The 17016-nt window shown below is 38.2% G+C and overlaps 1 protein-coding gene across 1 annotated transcript in view; it reads right to left on the reverse strand.

Moving 5' to 3' along the window:
* Positions 1 to 971: 971 nt before the first annotated feature.
* Positions 972 to 17016, reverse strand: part of LOC102442706 (receptor-type tyrosine-protein phosphatase delta) — an 83132-nt gene continuing 67087 nt past the window's right edge. Inside the window, exons 5-11 of the mRNA XM_014465667.1 lie at positions 15632 to 15917; positions 15023 to 15201; positions 14305 to 14431; positions 13036 to 13161; positions 10311 to 10465; positions 6690 to 6825; positions 972 to 4618 (exon numbers count right to left, since the gene is read on the reverse strand). Coding sequence (XP_014321153.1) covers positions 4550 to 4618; positions 6690 to 6825; positions 10311 to 10465; positions 13036 to 13161; positions 14305 to 14431; positions 15023 to 15201; positions 15632 to 15917 — 1078 coding nt within the window. The 3' untranslated portion in view covers positions 972 to 4549. The remainder of the gene's footprint in view (positions 4619 to 6689; positions 6826 to 10310; positions 10466 to 13035; positions 13162 to 14304; positions 14432 to 15022; positions 15202 to 15631; positions 15918 to 17016) is intronic.

Below are 17016 nucleotides of genomic sequence, written 5' to 3' on the forward strand. Positions count from 1 at the left end.
TCAAGCCCATTCTCTCCTCCCCTCCCTACTGGCGTTCCTGAGAGGATCACTTATCCCGAGTCAGGTCAACGAGGGCCAAGAAGTATCCATTCCACACCACGATGTCTTTTTGTCCTTTTGGTAAGTAAACTTCCACGTGCCTGGTTTGTGGTGTTAAGATCCCAAAGCTTTGAGGTAGCTCAAAGTATGCTTAATGCTGACACTCAGAAAGTAGAAACCAGGACAGGGGAACTGAGAGCTGATGATATCACCTGAACCCCAAATCTAGTTGCACAAAATTGGGTATTCCTAACCTTTTAATATATGAGCCAATAAACACTTTTCTTTTTGTGTAAGCCAAGTTGTCAGACTTTCACTCACAATAGAAAGTCCTAACTTTATGGGTCCTCTGACTTCCCTCGGAGCACTTGTCACAGTGCAATTTTTATCATTATTTACTTAATGACAGCCTCTCTGCCATTACCGTAGTCTCCATGCAAGCGGCATTGGTATCTTATTTGTTCACAGCTGCTTCCCTAATGCCTAGGACAGTTCTGATTCATTACTGGCACTCCATGCCATACTTTTCTTAGCTATGTTCCCCAAGAGTTTAAGAAACTAATATCATGGAGTTTTAATTTTTGTATGTGCATGAGAGCTGACAATTATTTCAGGATGAAAAACTTGTATATATTATAATGCACTTGCATAAATTTATATGGTAGTCATCTCCCACAGAATTAAAGATTGCCCACGATCTCTAAATGGAATGAAAACCAAGACCTCTTTCTTTGCTGTTAAAACTTAGGCGAACTTTCTCGGAGCCTCAGTTTGCTTACCAGGAAAGGGGCTTACCACCAGGCAGGTATTTGTACATAGCCTCTTGGTAAGTGGACTTACTATTAGTACAAAGAAACTAATCAGATAACCAGGGGGAACCTATATAACATTCAAAACCAAGTGGTTGAGTGGACAAAAGCAAAGGCCAGGGCTGCATTACACTGACATTTTTATTAGAATTTATCTGTAACAAATGGAACTTGTGTCAGCAAAGAACTGATTTTCATACAGACTTCTTTCGCCACCAATGTAACGAAGTAAGAAAATAAAAAGCACGCCTTTCATTCTGTAAAACATTTACGCGTACTACTAATTAGAGGTAATTGTATTTTTTAACAAGCCATTTTACAAGTTATTTTTTTTTTAATTTTTCAGTCTATGCATCCAAAATGAGAGCAAAGAACACAACTGTTATTATCGTTTTAGACACTCCAAGCTTGGATGGCAAAGCCACGTAACGGATGGAGAGGATGGACCTGCAGCCTTCTGACCTCTGCTGGAGTATCAGGGCACCCATAAACCCAGCGGCAACAAAACCCAACAGAGGAGAAAGAAAAGGTAAGTGAAAAATCAAAAGGAGGGGCTAAAACCAAAGCAAAACCGAGAATAAACGGGAAAGAAAAAAAATCTGTACATTACTGCAGAATTTTTCCCCTTCCTGTTTCTACGCCGAGTTATTTACATACACACAAATGAATTTCTGAAGCAGTTTCTTACAGATGGGTTCAAGTAATAACATTATTGGGTGTAGAATCAATAGGGCAGTGCATAGTACAAAGGTATAGAAAGTGCAAAGTTCCCTAGAGGCCCTTCCCTCCCCTGGCTGTCCTCACCGTTGTCTAACCATGCAAATCATTTTTAAAAAAGAGCTAAAATAAAGTTCTGTACAAATCACTTCTTATATATTTTGATTTTTTACCATTGTAACTAATTACAAAATTATACATAACTACACGTACATAGGTAAATAATAGCACCGTACTGGTTATGATGATGAAAATAATTGGAAACTTGAGCGTCTATATGGTAATGGCAGATAAAGATGTTCACCTGGGAAAATCAAACTAGAATGGTTTGTACAGAAAAGCACAGAGTGTGGAATGCACATCAATGACAGGAGGGAGTTAGTTCTCGGAACAGCTCCTGAACAGGAGGATCCCTGGAAGTCTCCGCCTGGTTCGTCTATGGTATGCATCCCATTCGTTTCCTTCTTAGGATTCTTTTCCTCTTTCCCTTTGCCAAACGGGCGGTTTTTGTCTCGGGGAGAGAAACTGCTCATTGCGCAAGGGTTCTGGTGTGCAGTACACCATCTGATTCAACATGGCATGTCGGCATAATGCGATGTCTGTCTAATGACCCTCTTTGTTTCGCTAAATGAAAATTACAGCACTGAGTAATCTGGCACTTGGATAACTCTCCAAAAGGTACGAACTGAAAGGAAACACACCCACATAGTGCACATTCTTCTCTGGTTCTGATGTAGGTTAGAGAGTCTCATTCTGAGGTAGCCTTCTAGATACTTTTTTTTTTAAAGTATTATACATTATTTTCTTTTTTTCTTCCTTTTTTTCTTTTTTTTTTTTTTTTACAAAAGTGCTCATATATGATACTTGCAAGTGTTTGGTCTCTTGGATTTCATTCTGTTAGTGATGGGAACATGTAGAAAACAGAACATCAATGGAGCTAAGATTAAACCAAAATATTATACCTCTATGGACACTCTTTATGAGTTCCTTGAACATTTGGAGGATTCTTTAAAATTGTGGAAGATATGGCAAGCTCCTGCCATCATCCATGGCTTCCTATAGTAATTTGGGGGGAGATATATACACATATTTTAAAAATGTCCCCTTTTAGAAAAAATCCTAATGGAATAGCAAATATATTCCAAAGTGGTCAATGATAGTTGTTACTAAAATAAGTTTGGTGCCTTTTCTGGATGTTCCAGAGCAGATTTGGAAGGGATTAAAAATAAAACCAGTGGCTTTTCCTGATGTGGACAATTATAAAAGGAAGAAGGGCCCTGATTATCCAAGTGCTTTGGGCTGGTACAATCACTAACCTCCCCGACCTGGTTGAGAACTAGGAATGCATATTATTCAAAGAGTTTCTGTACATGTGGTAAACAGATAATGCTTTAATAGGAAGAGTAACATATACGAACAACTAATGGAAATACGAACCAAAAGCTAAAAAGAAATGCTATTAAAATAGGCATCAATTATAAGGCACTCTAAATGCAAAACTAAAACCAAAAAGAAAACAAAGAACAGCACTTCCCAGGAATGCTGTATGCCACGAAATGTTTCTGACTGAACAGAGTAACATGAGTTTGGCTTTGCCCCTGTTACATATCATAAATGCAAATTTCATAGCACATACTATAGACAATATACGATTGAATACACTTTTTTTAAACAACTTGATAGCTGATATATTAAAACATTCTCCCCTCCTAAAGGGATATGCACTGACCTTTCCCACATGCACACCTCTTAGATATTTAATATGTTTTTTATTGCACTAGAGTTGTTAGAAATATCGAACTTTGTTGGAAGCCTGGCTAACAAAATGGTACTTGTGAATATGGTTAGGTGGGTGGGGGGAGATTGGGTAGGAAATTAGGGGGTGAGGTTTGACAATCACTGATGTGCATTCCTCATTGCCCTTAAAAAATTAAAATTTTGTGATATTAAGAAATACCAATGTCATAAAATAATTGAAAAAGATGTTTATAATAGCTTTTCTACCTTAAAAAAATACTAAACCATGGAAGAACTGAATGATAGCTATCTCTATCATTTTGTGTGAACACACTGTCTATATATACATAGACACCCCTATAAAATACGGATATATATGTATATATGTTAGCAGCAACTTTATACTTTGCGCCTCCCTGTTGATTCTAAAAACAAAACACAACTCTTTGATTATTTGAAAAGAATGGGTACTTTCTTACCAAACAGACAGAAGTGTAAAAGTAATATCTGATGAAACCAATACTGTAGATTAAGAGTATTGCACAAAAATGTGCAAAATTTCATATGTGATATTTCTACAGCAAGATATGACAGATAACAGTTGTACAGCTGAAAAAAAACCCCTACAATTTGGAAATAAAAAAAATGAAGAGTTATGTAACCTTTTTAAAATTTACTTTATAGAATGATAGATACATTTTGTTAAAAAAAAGTTTACACAGTTAAAAATGAAGCACAGGTCAGCAGTATCTTACAATACTAAAAAACTAAATCAAAGACTTTCTTTTTAAACATTCCCCCCTTTTCTCCCTCAAATGTTAGTATGAGCAATATGGTGGGAAGGGGTCATGTCGAAGCAGTTCGTGTTACCATGAGAAGCCACACCAGCAGACATCCACGCGGCACTCCTCCTTGTACCTAGTGAGTGATCCTGAACAAGATGCTGGTTCTTTGTTGAGATTTCTTCTTCCCTTTATTCTGAATCCTTGAGGTATCTGTAAATAAAATCCTCCAGATCCCTCATCAGTCAGGATTCTCTTATTATTTTCAGGTTAGATTATTAAACTGGGAATTCTTGGTCCGCCCGGAAGAGTTTTTATTTTTAGTTTATTTTGTGTGTAATAGTCCCACTAAGGGGTTGTTACCTAGAAGTTAAGAAGGACTTCTCAAGTGCCCTGTATGGCTCAGAAGAGACTCCATGGGTATTGAAGGGCCCGCTGTAAAAATCCAAAATGGGTCAGGGGTTTCTACGTTGCATAGTGATCAAAGCTGCCCAGGTACTCGAGTGAGGCTCGATAGCAGAACTGGTACTGGTCCTGCAGGGGGAAGGCATGGCGAGAAAGACGAGAAGGGGCCATGAGAACAGCACATCAGAAAAGTGAAAATCAGTGTTAGAAAACAAAGTTGCATCTCGTTGAGGGCAAAATCACTACTTTCGTCAATCAATCCAATCCAACGACCAATCGATTTTAGCGAGCAAAGAGCGATCAGCCACATGGGGTGTTCATTAACCACCAATCAATTGGACTAAAATAGTCTCCCAATTCCAAGTAGTGACAGCTCCAATGAACATTATCTTCCAGACCAGTGTGAACCATTCTCCAAGTCATATCAAATAACCACCACCTATGGAACATGTGAGCTCCTTATACATCACAGTCCTCCTTTACAATTACCTGCTTATTTGTGATAACAGAACTCATTCTCGGTTTGCATACTTAAGAGATGCTGATGCAGACACACACTGTCCCAAGGAACATTTAGATTCACTTACCTCTGGGCTATTGCCAATAGAATTTAAATTTTAAAAAAAAGTCTTATTAAATTTTTTAAAAAGTCTTATTAGACAGTAGACCTTGCTACCTACAATCAGAATTACCCAACATCATTTCTGATATTCTTATATATTTGAGGGAGGCAGCCAAAAGGTATCTGGTGAGGCACACAGAGCCATTAATTTATTCAGGACTCTGGACTTGAAGATGTTCAACTCCTGAAAGTGGCAACACAAGACTGGCTGTCCACATAAAAAAATCCCTGTGCCACGGGCCTAATTCAGTATGACTGCTGCTTTAAAGGCCTACCCTAAAATAACAGTGTGAAACATGTCCTTTTTCAGACAGGGGAGAACACAGTCATTTAGGAATATGTTGGGGTACTATTGGAGAGATGGAAAAATTATAATTTACAGATGAGAAAAAGTAGGGTTTTCCTCGTAAAAGAAACTTATTTTCAGTAGCCAATGGGCCTGAAAGTAGATAGTTTCTATTTTGCTTAAATGTGCATTTTTCTACAATAAAAATGGTAATGCAAAATAAATGGAGTTTGCTTTCCTATCTTGTCACAGTAAGTTGCTTGGCTAAATGTTAAGGCTTTTTAAACGTCCAATTTCCCTCTGTCACCCCCAACACCTATTAGGTTTGTCACGCTGACATAATGTTTTGAGTATTGAAAGCCAAATGCTTGCACTATTTTGAAATCAAAGTCTGAAAGGTATTGTGAGTGACAAATTTAGGAACACATATAACCTACAGAACTTGTTGGCCTTTTGATAAACAAACACAATGTATCTATCACTCATATTATCCTTAGAAATGATTAGTCAATGGGTCAGACAGGCCAAATCATGAACTCATATTTTTCTGAGTAATATGAGAATTTGCATATTGATTATTGGACTAGAAAATGGGGGGCTAATTTCTCTAGGTCTTGTCCAGGTATTAAATATTTAAAATGACCATTATTAAGAAATCAGCTATAAAGCAGCTGATCTTTAACCCTTTTCGGTCTAACGTCCAGGCTGACTCGACAGACCAGGCGCTAGGAGCAGGTCCAATGTGGAGCTGAGGTCGACACCACAAACTGCTGCGATTATATGCATTGTCAGTAAGTTCAACGTTCAATCCTGTCAATTAATTTGGACCAGACTGTTTGAATTCCAAAAATAAAATTGGACCGCAAAGGGTTAACATCTAGGCATACAGAAAGAGTATGGAGTAGTACAATGGGCTGAGGGTCTATTATAAATCAGGCATTACAATTTTTATAAATATACCACACTAATATATTACACATTTATATGTAAATATTAGTTATGTGTATATAACAAACTATGCAAACTTGCCATTTTTAGAGGCCAAATATTGTTAAATAGTGACACTTTAATATGGTTCAATCTACCATATAATCTCACCTAACTCCAGAAACAACTCCAAGACATTGTCACTGTCACTCCCATTTAACCAAGGGATGGATGAGGTTCACAATTTTAAACAATTTGATACTTTTCCTACAATATTTTCCTGTACTTTGCCTCTGATGATCTCTGGACTCTAGAAGGTTCTGGCTAACAAAATCTCTTATTTGGCTCATGAAGATTTTTCTTACCTCTGTCTGTACCATGGCTGGTCGTTGTGTTCTCAACATTTTGACAGTCTGGAAGATATCTACAACTCCTTCATATCTCATTCTCTCCAGAACAATGCTTAGTGTTATGAAGACTCCAGTTCTTCCAACGCCCGCACTGTCACAGAAACAAAGGCAACATTCCTGATGAGATGCTCAAAGCCATGGCTACATTTACTTCTAAGTGGACATGTGTCCACTAGCTTTCAAAATGCATAATGTCTCCCACAGCCACAGTCAGGAAAATGTGGTGTTAAAATCACCCAATGATTACTCTTGGGATAATGTGTCATGGTAACGAGAGAATGAGTGTGGAATAATTAGGATTCAGTCTTCTAAATGACTTTCCAATTGGGATCATATGTCTTTTTGGAAAGATCAAGGAAACACATTATAAAATAAAGGAATAAAAGGAAACGTAAATAATTATAGATTTGTACTCTTCACGCAGATCCTGAAATTGTAAACCTTGCCTGCTTCATATTTTTAAAATATGAAGTAATTCAGATAAGGTGAGGTAAACTGAGCATGTTCAAGTTCTCTAGAGTTTTACTTCTTGTAGCCACTTAAAATTTGTTCAGGATGTCCCATCACCTAGACATGTAAATAGGAAGGTATATAGACTATTCAAACTCAGATATTTTTGATATGATAAGAGTTTCTTTATCAGGGTTTTTTTTTATACAGAATCCTAATTCAATTTTCAGAATGGGTCTATGAATACCTTATACATATGAGTTGTGAAAATTATATATATATATTTTCTGTTTAATGAAACATAAGTTTAAGAAGTCTCTAAGAGGGGTCTCTAACCTAAATGAAAAAAAAAACTAGTTAAGAGCTATTTCTTTATACAATTATATAGCATTTTAAACACCAGGATCCTTTTCACCACATTAACGAGTTTTTGAGTTTCTCTCTGTTTTCATTATTGTTTTAAGGTAATTTCAGGATCTTAGTGCAGCAAGAGAAGAAAATTAATTCATAGCTTTTGTGTTCTTAAGAAGTAGAAAAGCATCTGGAGGTTCAGGTAATGAGGAGAAGAGTGAATAATCTGAAAAATCCCTACATTTTTGGATCCTAATTAAATGGCCTGTGTAATGCTTGGGTACAGGCTGTAGAAAATGGATGGATTCATTTACTTGAGGATGTAGCTGACAAGCATATAAATAGTGTGTCCCTTTATAAACTGGGTTTTCTAAAGAGTCCTAGCAAATGTTAACTGAGGCTTTAAAATCTATGGATAGTCTTTACAAAGTGGCTGAGCATGTCCTGGAGCAGGCAAGGCTCTCTGTTAAGATGGAATAGATGACCTTGAAAATCTCTATCCTCAGAGACTATGATTTATGATCTTTTTGTTGAATGGTCTCTAGGTACTCTAGAGTCTATCTTACCTTGATTTAATTGCTCAAATGTGACAAAAAAAGGTGGGTGTTTTTTGTGTTGTTTTTTTTTGCTTTCTACCAGACACTTTTAGGAAAATAATAGGTACTGGCCTTATACCTTCTGAATTATTGACTGTATTATATTATTTTAATAATATATATATGTATATATATAAAAGCCTAAATGACCATCAAACTGTTCAACCGTTCGACCAGTAGCTATGACGCGCACTGACCACCAGGGGGCAGACTCTCAATGTACAGGCATGGAATCATGGAACAAACTGATGAATCTCAGCGGGGAGGGAGGGCGAGAACTGATTAACCAAAGATCTTATATGCATACACGGATTTGTGCACTGGTGGGGTCCCTCGGCCTGGCCTGCATCCTCTCGCAATCCAGGACCCCTTGGGAAATGTCGGAGAACCGGATTTGGCCTGATCCCCACAGGCCAGGCTGAGGGACCCCACCGGTGCACAAATCCATGCACCGGGCCTCTAGTAAATAAAATAAGTGGCATTTTTAGGATATTCCCAGATAACAGAAAATAATGGGAAGCCTTTAAGATACATATGGTATATGAAGTCATAGAATTTATACTATAGGTGTGTTTAAAGCATTTTGTGGTGACAAAAGCAATGGGAAGTCACACACACACATACACCTTTACATACTTATGGAATGCCTGAAGTTAATAATGTTTATTAAGTATATTCTTTTCTTTATATTGGACAAGTTTGATCAAGAATTTGGGCCAATTATATGGAAAATTAAGGGAATAGCCAGATAATTTAACTCTAATATATCTACTTTGTCTGAACTCTTAAGCCAATGTACTATTTCCTACATGCTCTTTGATTGTCTAGAGCAGTGGTTCTCAACCTTCCTAATGCCGTGACCCTTTAATACAGTTCCTCATGTTGTGGTGACCCCCAACCATAAAATTATTTTCGTTGCTACTTCATAACTGTAATTTTGCTACTGTTATGAATCGTAATGTAACGTATTTTCATTGTTACAAATTGAACATAATTAAAGCATAGTGATTAACCACAAAAACAATATGTAATTATGTATGTGTTTTCTGATGGTCTTAGGCGACCCCTGTGAAAGGGTCATTCAACCCTCCAAAGGGGTCACGATTCACAGGTTGAGAACCGCTGGTCTAGAGCCAAGGATTTTGGATAACTCAACACAAAGCAAATGTGTATAAATAAGGTCCCATCCTCATCCACTATGCAATGCCTGGGACACATAGTGTGCTAGGATCTCACAGCTCCTGAGAACACTGAGGTCCAGAGAAACATCCCTAGTGCCACAGAGCGACAGCCGACAGAGTGGAACCAGGACTCAGACATTGGAAGCCGCACTCGAACAGTTCTCCTATTTTGAGACCCTGTCTTCCAAGTCACTAGGAAATGTAGTTGGTTTTTGTCATTCCTTTTTGAAGCAAAATCAATTTAATAAACTCAAGATTTTGACCATAAAGAAATTAAAAACGGAGACTTCAAAAGTTGCTAGAACCCTAAAATAAGTGAATTCCCTTTGTTGGAAGATTTTTGCACAGAAACTTCCAAAAGCACTGAATTTATGGTGAGTGTCCTCTCTGAACCATTTACTTTCTATATCTATTAACTTTAATACCTGAATTATAAAATCCTGTGGAAACTATTGAAAATAATTAACTTGAAGGTGCTTCATTTTCTGATACAGTCACAATTTTCAAACAAATTACAATTTTAACTAAGGTACCATTCTAATCACTTATTGACTGGCAAAAATTAGTATTGTCATTAAGGCTTGATAACTATTTATGGTTTCCCAAGAAGACAAACACAGGAGTAAGACACGACTAACTGAACTAATTTTCTCAAGGGGATCTACAAAAAGTCAGACACGACTAACTGAACTAATTTTCACAAGGGGATGTACCAGTAATTCCTGTTAAAATAGGCCAGAGAAACACAGTGTAGTTCTTTGTTACAAGAGGTAAAAGTTGGGGATAAAAACCTTTCCCTGGCTATTTTCCTTTTGTGGAAGGAAAGAGAAGTGAGTACTTGCTTTAGGTTTTACAATACATTTTTTTGAGAATAAAATGTCTATTATGCAGATTTACTACAAGAAGCTTGTCCTGACAATAGACAACAATACATAGTTTCAAAGTTACCACCACATTAATCACAAGTGGAAACTCCCCATTCCTGATTCTTAGCTCACCTGCAATGGACTGAAATGGGTCCATCTTGGCCAAACTGCTCTTTTGTTTTGTGAACTTGGCCAATGAAGTCAATAAATCCTTCTCCAGACTTTGGCACGCCTTGCTCTGGCCAGTCAGTGAACTGGAACTGTCTCACTGTTCGGGACTGACCGTCCTTCAGGGAGAAAGCCACACCCAGCCAGAGGGCGCCAGGAGGGTTCAGCCACGCACAGGCACAGCAGCAAACATGATGGTTTTTCCAGAAAGAAAGAAAAAATGGGGGGGAGGGGGGCACATATTTAACTAGGAGCTTACATACATATCTTATCTGCTAGGAACACTGTCTCCATTCACATATTTATTTACATTGCAAAATTTTTTTTTTCTCTCACAATTCCCACCTCATAAAGAGTCATCTAGTTCCTATATTAGTACGTTTTGAGACCCAAAGTTTGCCTCTGAAACCCAGGTGGAACCTATACACTCTTCTAAAAATTTGTGAATCCAATCACTTCTTAATATTGAAAGGAGCGTCCAGGCATGTCATCGAGAGCAGACAGTTTGCTATTGACACAACTTTGCGTGTGCTGGGCTTGCTTCTTTCTAGCATTGCGAAATGACCAACAGTGACATGGAAAAGAGCGGACACAGATGAGGTAGCGGCTGTTAACCTGGACGGCCCACATGTCTCAGAGGCATACAATTTCCAGACAATGGCAGGACATACAACATGCGCCTTGTGACCGACTATGCTGCTGGGTAGGAAGTGAGGCATCCCTCAAGTAGATCAGAGAGATTGCTAGCACACAAATGCTCTATTCTCCAAAAGGACTCTTCCTGGCTGACCACGTGTAGGGGGTTTGAACTCAGACAAAGCCAAACACGGAGAGGAAACAGGTGATGGAAAAGAAGAGCTTTTTTTTTCTACAGTGATTAGCAAGCAACACTGCTTTGACTCATGAAGTATAAATGGTTTGAAAAGAAGATACTAAGGCATTGCTGATTCCTCCCGGAATTTTACAGTATTTTTGGAAGCACAACAAAAGCAGAAGGGGCTTCTGTTTACAGGAGCAGGTATAACAATTATGCCCATCACCTTTCTCCCCAGAGGCTAGACAATGCAGGCCTGTCGTCCTCTTAATGTTCTTTCTGACCACAGTTGCTTTCAACAGCAAGAAGAGGTCTTCAGCACAAACCCTTACTCTTCAGCGGAGAGACCACCTGGCTCCACTTACAGGCTACCTGTTTAACAACACTTTATCCGTAAGCGCCAACTTGCTTTCTAAACTGGGAAGTTGAGATTAGAAACACTAGGAGCACACACAGCAAATGTTTTGTCAGCTAGGAAGACTATTCAATCACAGGAAGCCTTTAAAAAGCAAACAAAGGCATGCCCAAGTTTCTGCCTCACTGTTTCTTTTGAGTATTGTGATTAGATTTAATTTGGGCAGGAGAGGAGTGGCGAAGAACGTTATCATTAGAAATGGTTGCTGAGTTTGCTTAGAATGCAAGTAACATTTTTTCATTCACGTATCTTGCTCCCAATTCTGAAAGGGCATTATTATTAGCATTACTTTTTAAACAATGGGGTGGGACACCAAGGTATGCTTACTTGGGCAGCTCAAAAACGACACCTAGGAACTTCACTGCTGCCTTGTGTAGAGTCACTTTCCGAGTAGTTAAGACTTCAGATTTTCTAGCATTAACAGGTCTGTCACCTGGGCCAACCAGCCTGCTAACCAATTTCTCTTTCACTTTAGGTCAACCGCCAGGTCCCCAGCTTTGGGGATTAGTGGACAATCTCTAAACATGAGTACTGGTTGAGAAATCAGCTTTCCAGAAAAAAAACACAAACAATGGATCAAGTAAATAGCTTTACACTGGAGTTTTACTCGACCCACCCATTGTGACAGCTCCAGATACAAAGCAGGCTTTGGACTGAACCCCTCTCCCCCAGGATGTATTTGTAATCACGGTTGCAGAGTGGCTAAAGGCAAGGATATGAAAGTTTCTGCACAGAACATCTTACATCAGAGCTGAACTTTGGACTCAGCAATCTAGACAAGAAATGCAGAATGAAAATTAGCCAGCAAGGGTCGTGGGTGCACAGCTCTCATGGACAGACACATTAGCACACCGAGGAATAAACCACGCCAGCAATCAAATTAGAATGTGCAAAGCTTGTCAGATTCCTCTAAAAAATGCCATTTGCTCTGCGGTTTTAAAATCATACCAAATTAACCTCCAAGCCCACATGACCTACAGGGCTTTGCAAAACAACAACATATTTACAGCCTCAAGTAATGAAGAAGTCAAGGAAGTTCCAAAGAGAATGTGCTGAGAAGGTGAACATCAGCGCAGCCAACCAATCAGTAAATGCTTCCCAGCACACACACTCACCAAATGCAATCTCAGAGTTGAGCTGCCAGATGTTACCTTTGAAAGGAAGCCAAGCTGGTTTTGTGAGAACACTTGCCAGACAGAAGAAAGTTACTCTTACATTAATAATAATAATAATAATAATAATAATAATATAATAATAAAAAGTCTTCTAGGATGGGTGATCTCTTCACTAGAGAATATGGCCACTGGCCAATGTTTCTCCCAGAGAAGCACTTTAGACCAGCAGTCGCCAACTGGTGGTCGGTGGACCACTGGTGGTCCGTGAGGTCAGAAAGGTTGGCGACCGCTGCTTTAGACTACTTTTCAACTAATGGTTGAGAGCATAAGACTGTGCCAACTTACCCTGGCATCTGTGACCTTGAATTCTCTTAGGATATATTGTGGCATGTTGTATTCAGCCATGGGATCTACAACAAAGTACTGGTATCTTGCAGATCGTTCTGCTGGCCAGTATTGGTGACATTTCTCCTGAAAGGAGAAACGATTCATGTTAACTATACACCATGTAAATAAACTTTGTCTATCATCTAGTTATCTATATAACTCTTTCTCTCATTAATAAAATTCAAGCCCATTCCAGTTGCATGTGACTCATTTTTTCTTTGAACCCATAAGTTTCCTGAGGATAGGGAAATCCTATAGTTCAATCCTTGCCCATAGCATCAAGCACAGTACTTGGAATATAATTGGTGGTAATATATTTCTGTCAAATTGAATACTTCGATAGAGTAAGCATCTTCATACCTACAAGTTATCCAAATAATTACATCAGTCCTAGTCATAAGGTTGGTCCTGTCAATCACACATTGCATCACTTTAGCAGACCTGGACCACTGTGGTTTGGGATGAAGAGAACCATCAAGTGTGAACGGACAAAGAAACCTCTGAATTGATTGGGTCCAATCACTCTAGTCAGCCCAGGCAGTTTTAATGACTGAATGACCTTGTAGAATAATCAAGTCATTTTCCTAGTCCTTTTTCTCTCTCTTTGGGACCTAAAAGCTCGGTTTTAGACATTTCTACAAAGAAGAGAGAGAGATAGAATATCTCAAACAAATATAGCAAAATGCTTACTTGCATCTATTGAATTTAAGGGGTAAGTCTTGATGTATCTCTATTACTATTTTCTGAATATTTTCAGGATAATCACTTTTTAAAAGTGGATCTGAAATTACCTTAGAAAAACAATGTAAATTTCCAACACTTTATTCAATGAGGGTAAATGGTGAGCAAGTACGAATTTGCCTCAGGGATGAAAGTCAAATTACTTCCTACAGAGACATGATGGCCCCTTTGCTCCTGAAACTCCAGCTTGTCCAGAGTGAAAGGAAATGAGGATGTGTTGAGAGTCAGGGCGTAAGTCAAGGAGCATCTGCTTACTTATTTGTCTCTCTGATTGTGTTTCAATGAAAAAAGAAAACTAGATCTTTCTTCAAAACACACAAAGGAAAGAACTGGATGTGGCTTTGTAAGTTAAAAACCAACCCAGAGTAATGAGTGCCCAGTGTTTCAGGAGTACCCTGACTGTCAAAGAATGGCTCTGGCACTCCAGTCATTGACATGAAACCCCCACTTCTCCATGACGGAAATGTCTTATGAGGAGACACTCACTCTGCCCATCTCACGCAGCTTGGTGAGCATCACCACGATGGTGGAGTTGTGTTCCCAGAGCATCCGCCAGAAGTCTTCCGTGGTCTCCGCCAAGGGTCCCTGGGTAGCGATGTAGGCTTTCTGTTGTCTGAATTACCGGGAATGAAAATAGCATGTTAAAATAACCAGAGAACACACAAAGGTTCACATTTGCTATGTAAACATCCAACCCAGTAATAAAACTGAAAATATTTCATGCAATTCAGTAAATGTCCATTAAGATTGTGTCATCAAATAACATTTATTACATTTTGGGGACTTAGCAAAAGAAACGGCTTTGTTAATATTATGATGTATGTCTATCATTATTATTTAAATTTTAGCGCAACACTAATGGCTCAATTTCATGTGCATACAAATCGTTTAGGGAACAGTTGTGGGGCATCAATTTGAAGACATGACTTTTACACAATCTATTAAATTTATGAAATATGGTACAAAACAGCTTTTTTTTTATTAATTCCTTCTGAAGGAAGCGTGCAGGAGGCCAGATTAACAACTCCATGACGGCTTCTTCTTACTTCTATCCAAAATAATAGAAAACAAATACCACGGGATTGACTGCTGACCTACGCAGAAAGAAAATGCTTTGACTTGAGATAAAATTCATTCTGGCTATGAAACTAGGGCACATGCAAATATCAAGGCTCCAGATTGTCAGGGGAACAAGAGTATATACCTGTATCCATCAATAAAACTGGCATTGATGTAATCAGATCCTTCTACTCCTCGGATAGGCTGCAGGCATACCCTTGTGGATTCATATGGCATAATATTAACAAGGCGATTTTTGAATTTATTACATGGAAGATTGGCACTGATGAATCTTGAGGTGTGAGCTTTAGAGCTGGCTAGACGCTGTTGAATAGAAAAAAAAGGAAAAATCTGACAAAGATCATTTTAGCCTATGGTTTGAATGCAGCATACCCGAGATTTCCTCTTTAGATAAAGCTTTGGTTTACTTCAAAGTAAATGACACATCAAACTGCGCTGCCTTTCACTTCTACCTAATGGACTTCCTATAGCCTACTGAATTTTTAAATATTATGTTCTATGGGTATGATCTCTCAGTTTAAATTAGGGTACAAAAGAGCTCAAGGTATTAGGAAGCATGGAATAGAAGAGGAAAAGAGGAAGAAAGTGTTTTATAGTCAGACACCTGAGGGAGGGCAAAGTCAAGTGAATCTTGTCACTTGACAAATTTGAAAGGGTCAGAAAGGAAAGCCAGGACTCAGACAATCTGCAAATGACTTGCTCCTGAATTACCACATCATCCTCAATGTTATACCTTAAATTCAAGCTCCATTCCTGTGACATTCTCTCCTGTCTCTATTTGTGTCAGCTTCTGAATGTAGGCATACAGGTTTCTCGCCGGCACTTCGGTATTTCCACAAGTCACTGCTTCCAACAGCGCATCGTGGATAAAGATGTACTGGTCTTCTGTTTGCACCATGTAATTCCTCTGGGCTCTCATTAAAGTTACATGGCCATAAATATCTGCAGTTTTTTCATGCTTTATTCTTTCTAACATGGCATCTATTACAATGAAACAACCAGTCCGGCCAACTCCCGCACTACAAGAAAGACAAAGAGAAAGGTTTAAATAAATATTTTAGGAAATTAACATATAATATAAGCATTTTCATTATTCTTGTGAACTAGGTTTCCAACCCATTAATTCTACTCAAATGGCTGTTGTGATGATTTTGGAGCACTCTAAAGTCAAGTATTATCAAGTCGCCATAACCAATGGGTAGGGAACAATGTACCAAGTGAAATTAGTTTGATTTCAACATGTGAAAATATTAAATCCATAATTACTATGCTCTTTGATCACATCATACAAACTAGACATTATTTTGAAACCATTATGAAAAAAAAAACCACTAACATTTAGGCTGTTTATACTAGAAAAATATTTTTAAATGGTCAGTATCTAACTAGGCTATATATTTTTGCAAACCATCTTAGGCTATTTTAGTTCAATTGACAGAAAAAGAACTAGTAAATCACTTGACTTGAAATATTTCATATTTTAAAAGTCAGCAAAAAATTCTAAAACCAACCTAGTTTGAAGTGTGTAATTAAAATAGTAAAATGTTGTTGCACACTAAAAATAGTGCAGGGTATTCTCAGTGGAGAAAAATCCTTAATAAAGAGCAAGCCCTAGAGAGTGTGGGCGTGTTTCTAGTTTTTACTCCCTTTTCTTTCAGAGTTGAATATATTTTGAAATTCCAGGTGAAATTCAAGTATTCTCTGTGGGAAAATTAAAGCTCCACTCTTAGTCTGAAGACATTCTGAGGCATTTTATAAACTCCATCCCTTTTGGACTTCATGGGTCATTTTTCAGTTGGTAGAAACTGATTCAAAGAAGAGGAGGTGAGAGAGTCAACAAAGCACAAAGACAAGATCTGCCGCTGCAAGGAGACAATCTAACCTACTTAACTGGATCACAGGGTCAGGTAGTAGAAACATTGGAATTTCCTCCTGTGTTGAAAAGTAAATTAACAAAATAACACATCTGTGTTCTTAAATCTCAAGGGGAGCCTTCTTTATCTCTTATCAAATCATTTAGGCTGAGTCTATTTATGTATCAAGTATGCTTGAATAGAAAATGCTTGGTCATGGATGGTTACCTGGCTGGGAAACATGTAATCAATAGGTATATATCAC

Source organism: Myotis lucifugus, unplaced genomic scaffold (genome assembly GCF_000147115.1).
Source record: "Myotis lucifugus unplaced genomic scaffold, Myoluc2.0 scaffold_305, whole genome shotgun sequence".
Taxonomy (NCBI): Eukaryota; Metazoa; Chordata; class Mammalia; order Chiroptera; family Vespertilionidae; genus Myotis; species Myotis lucifugus.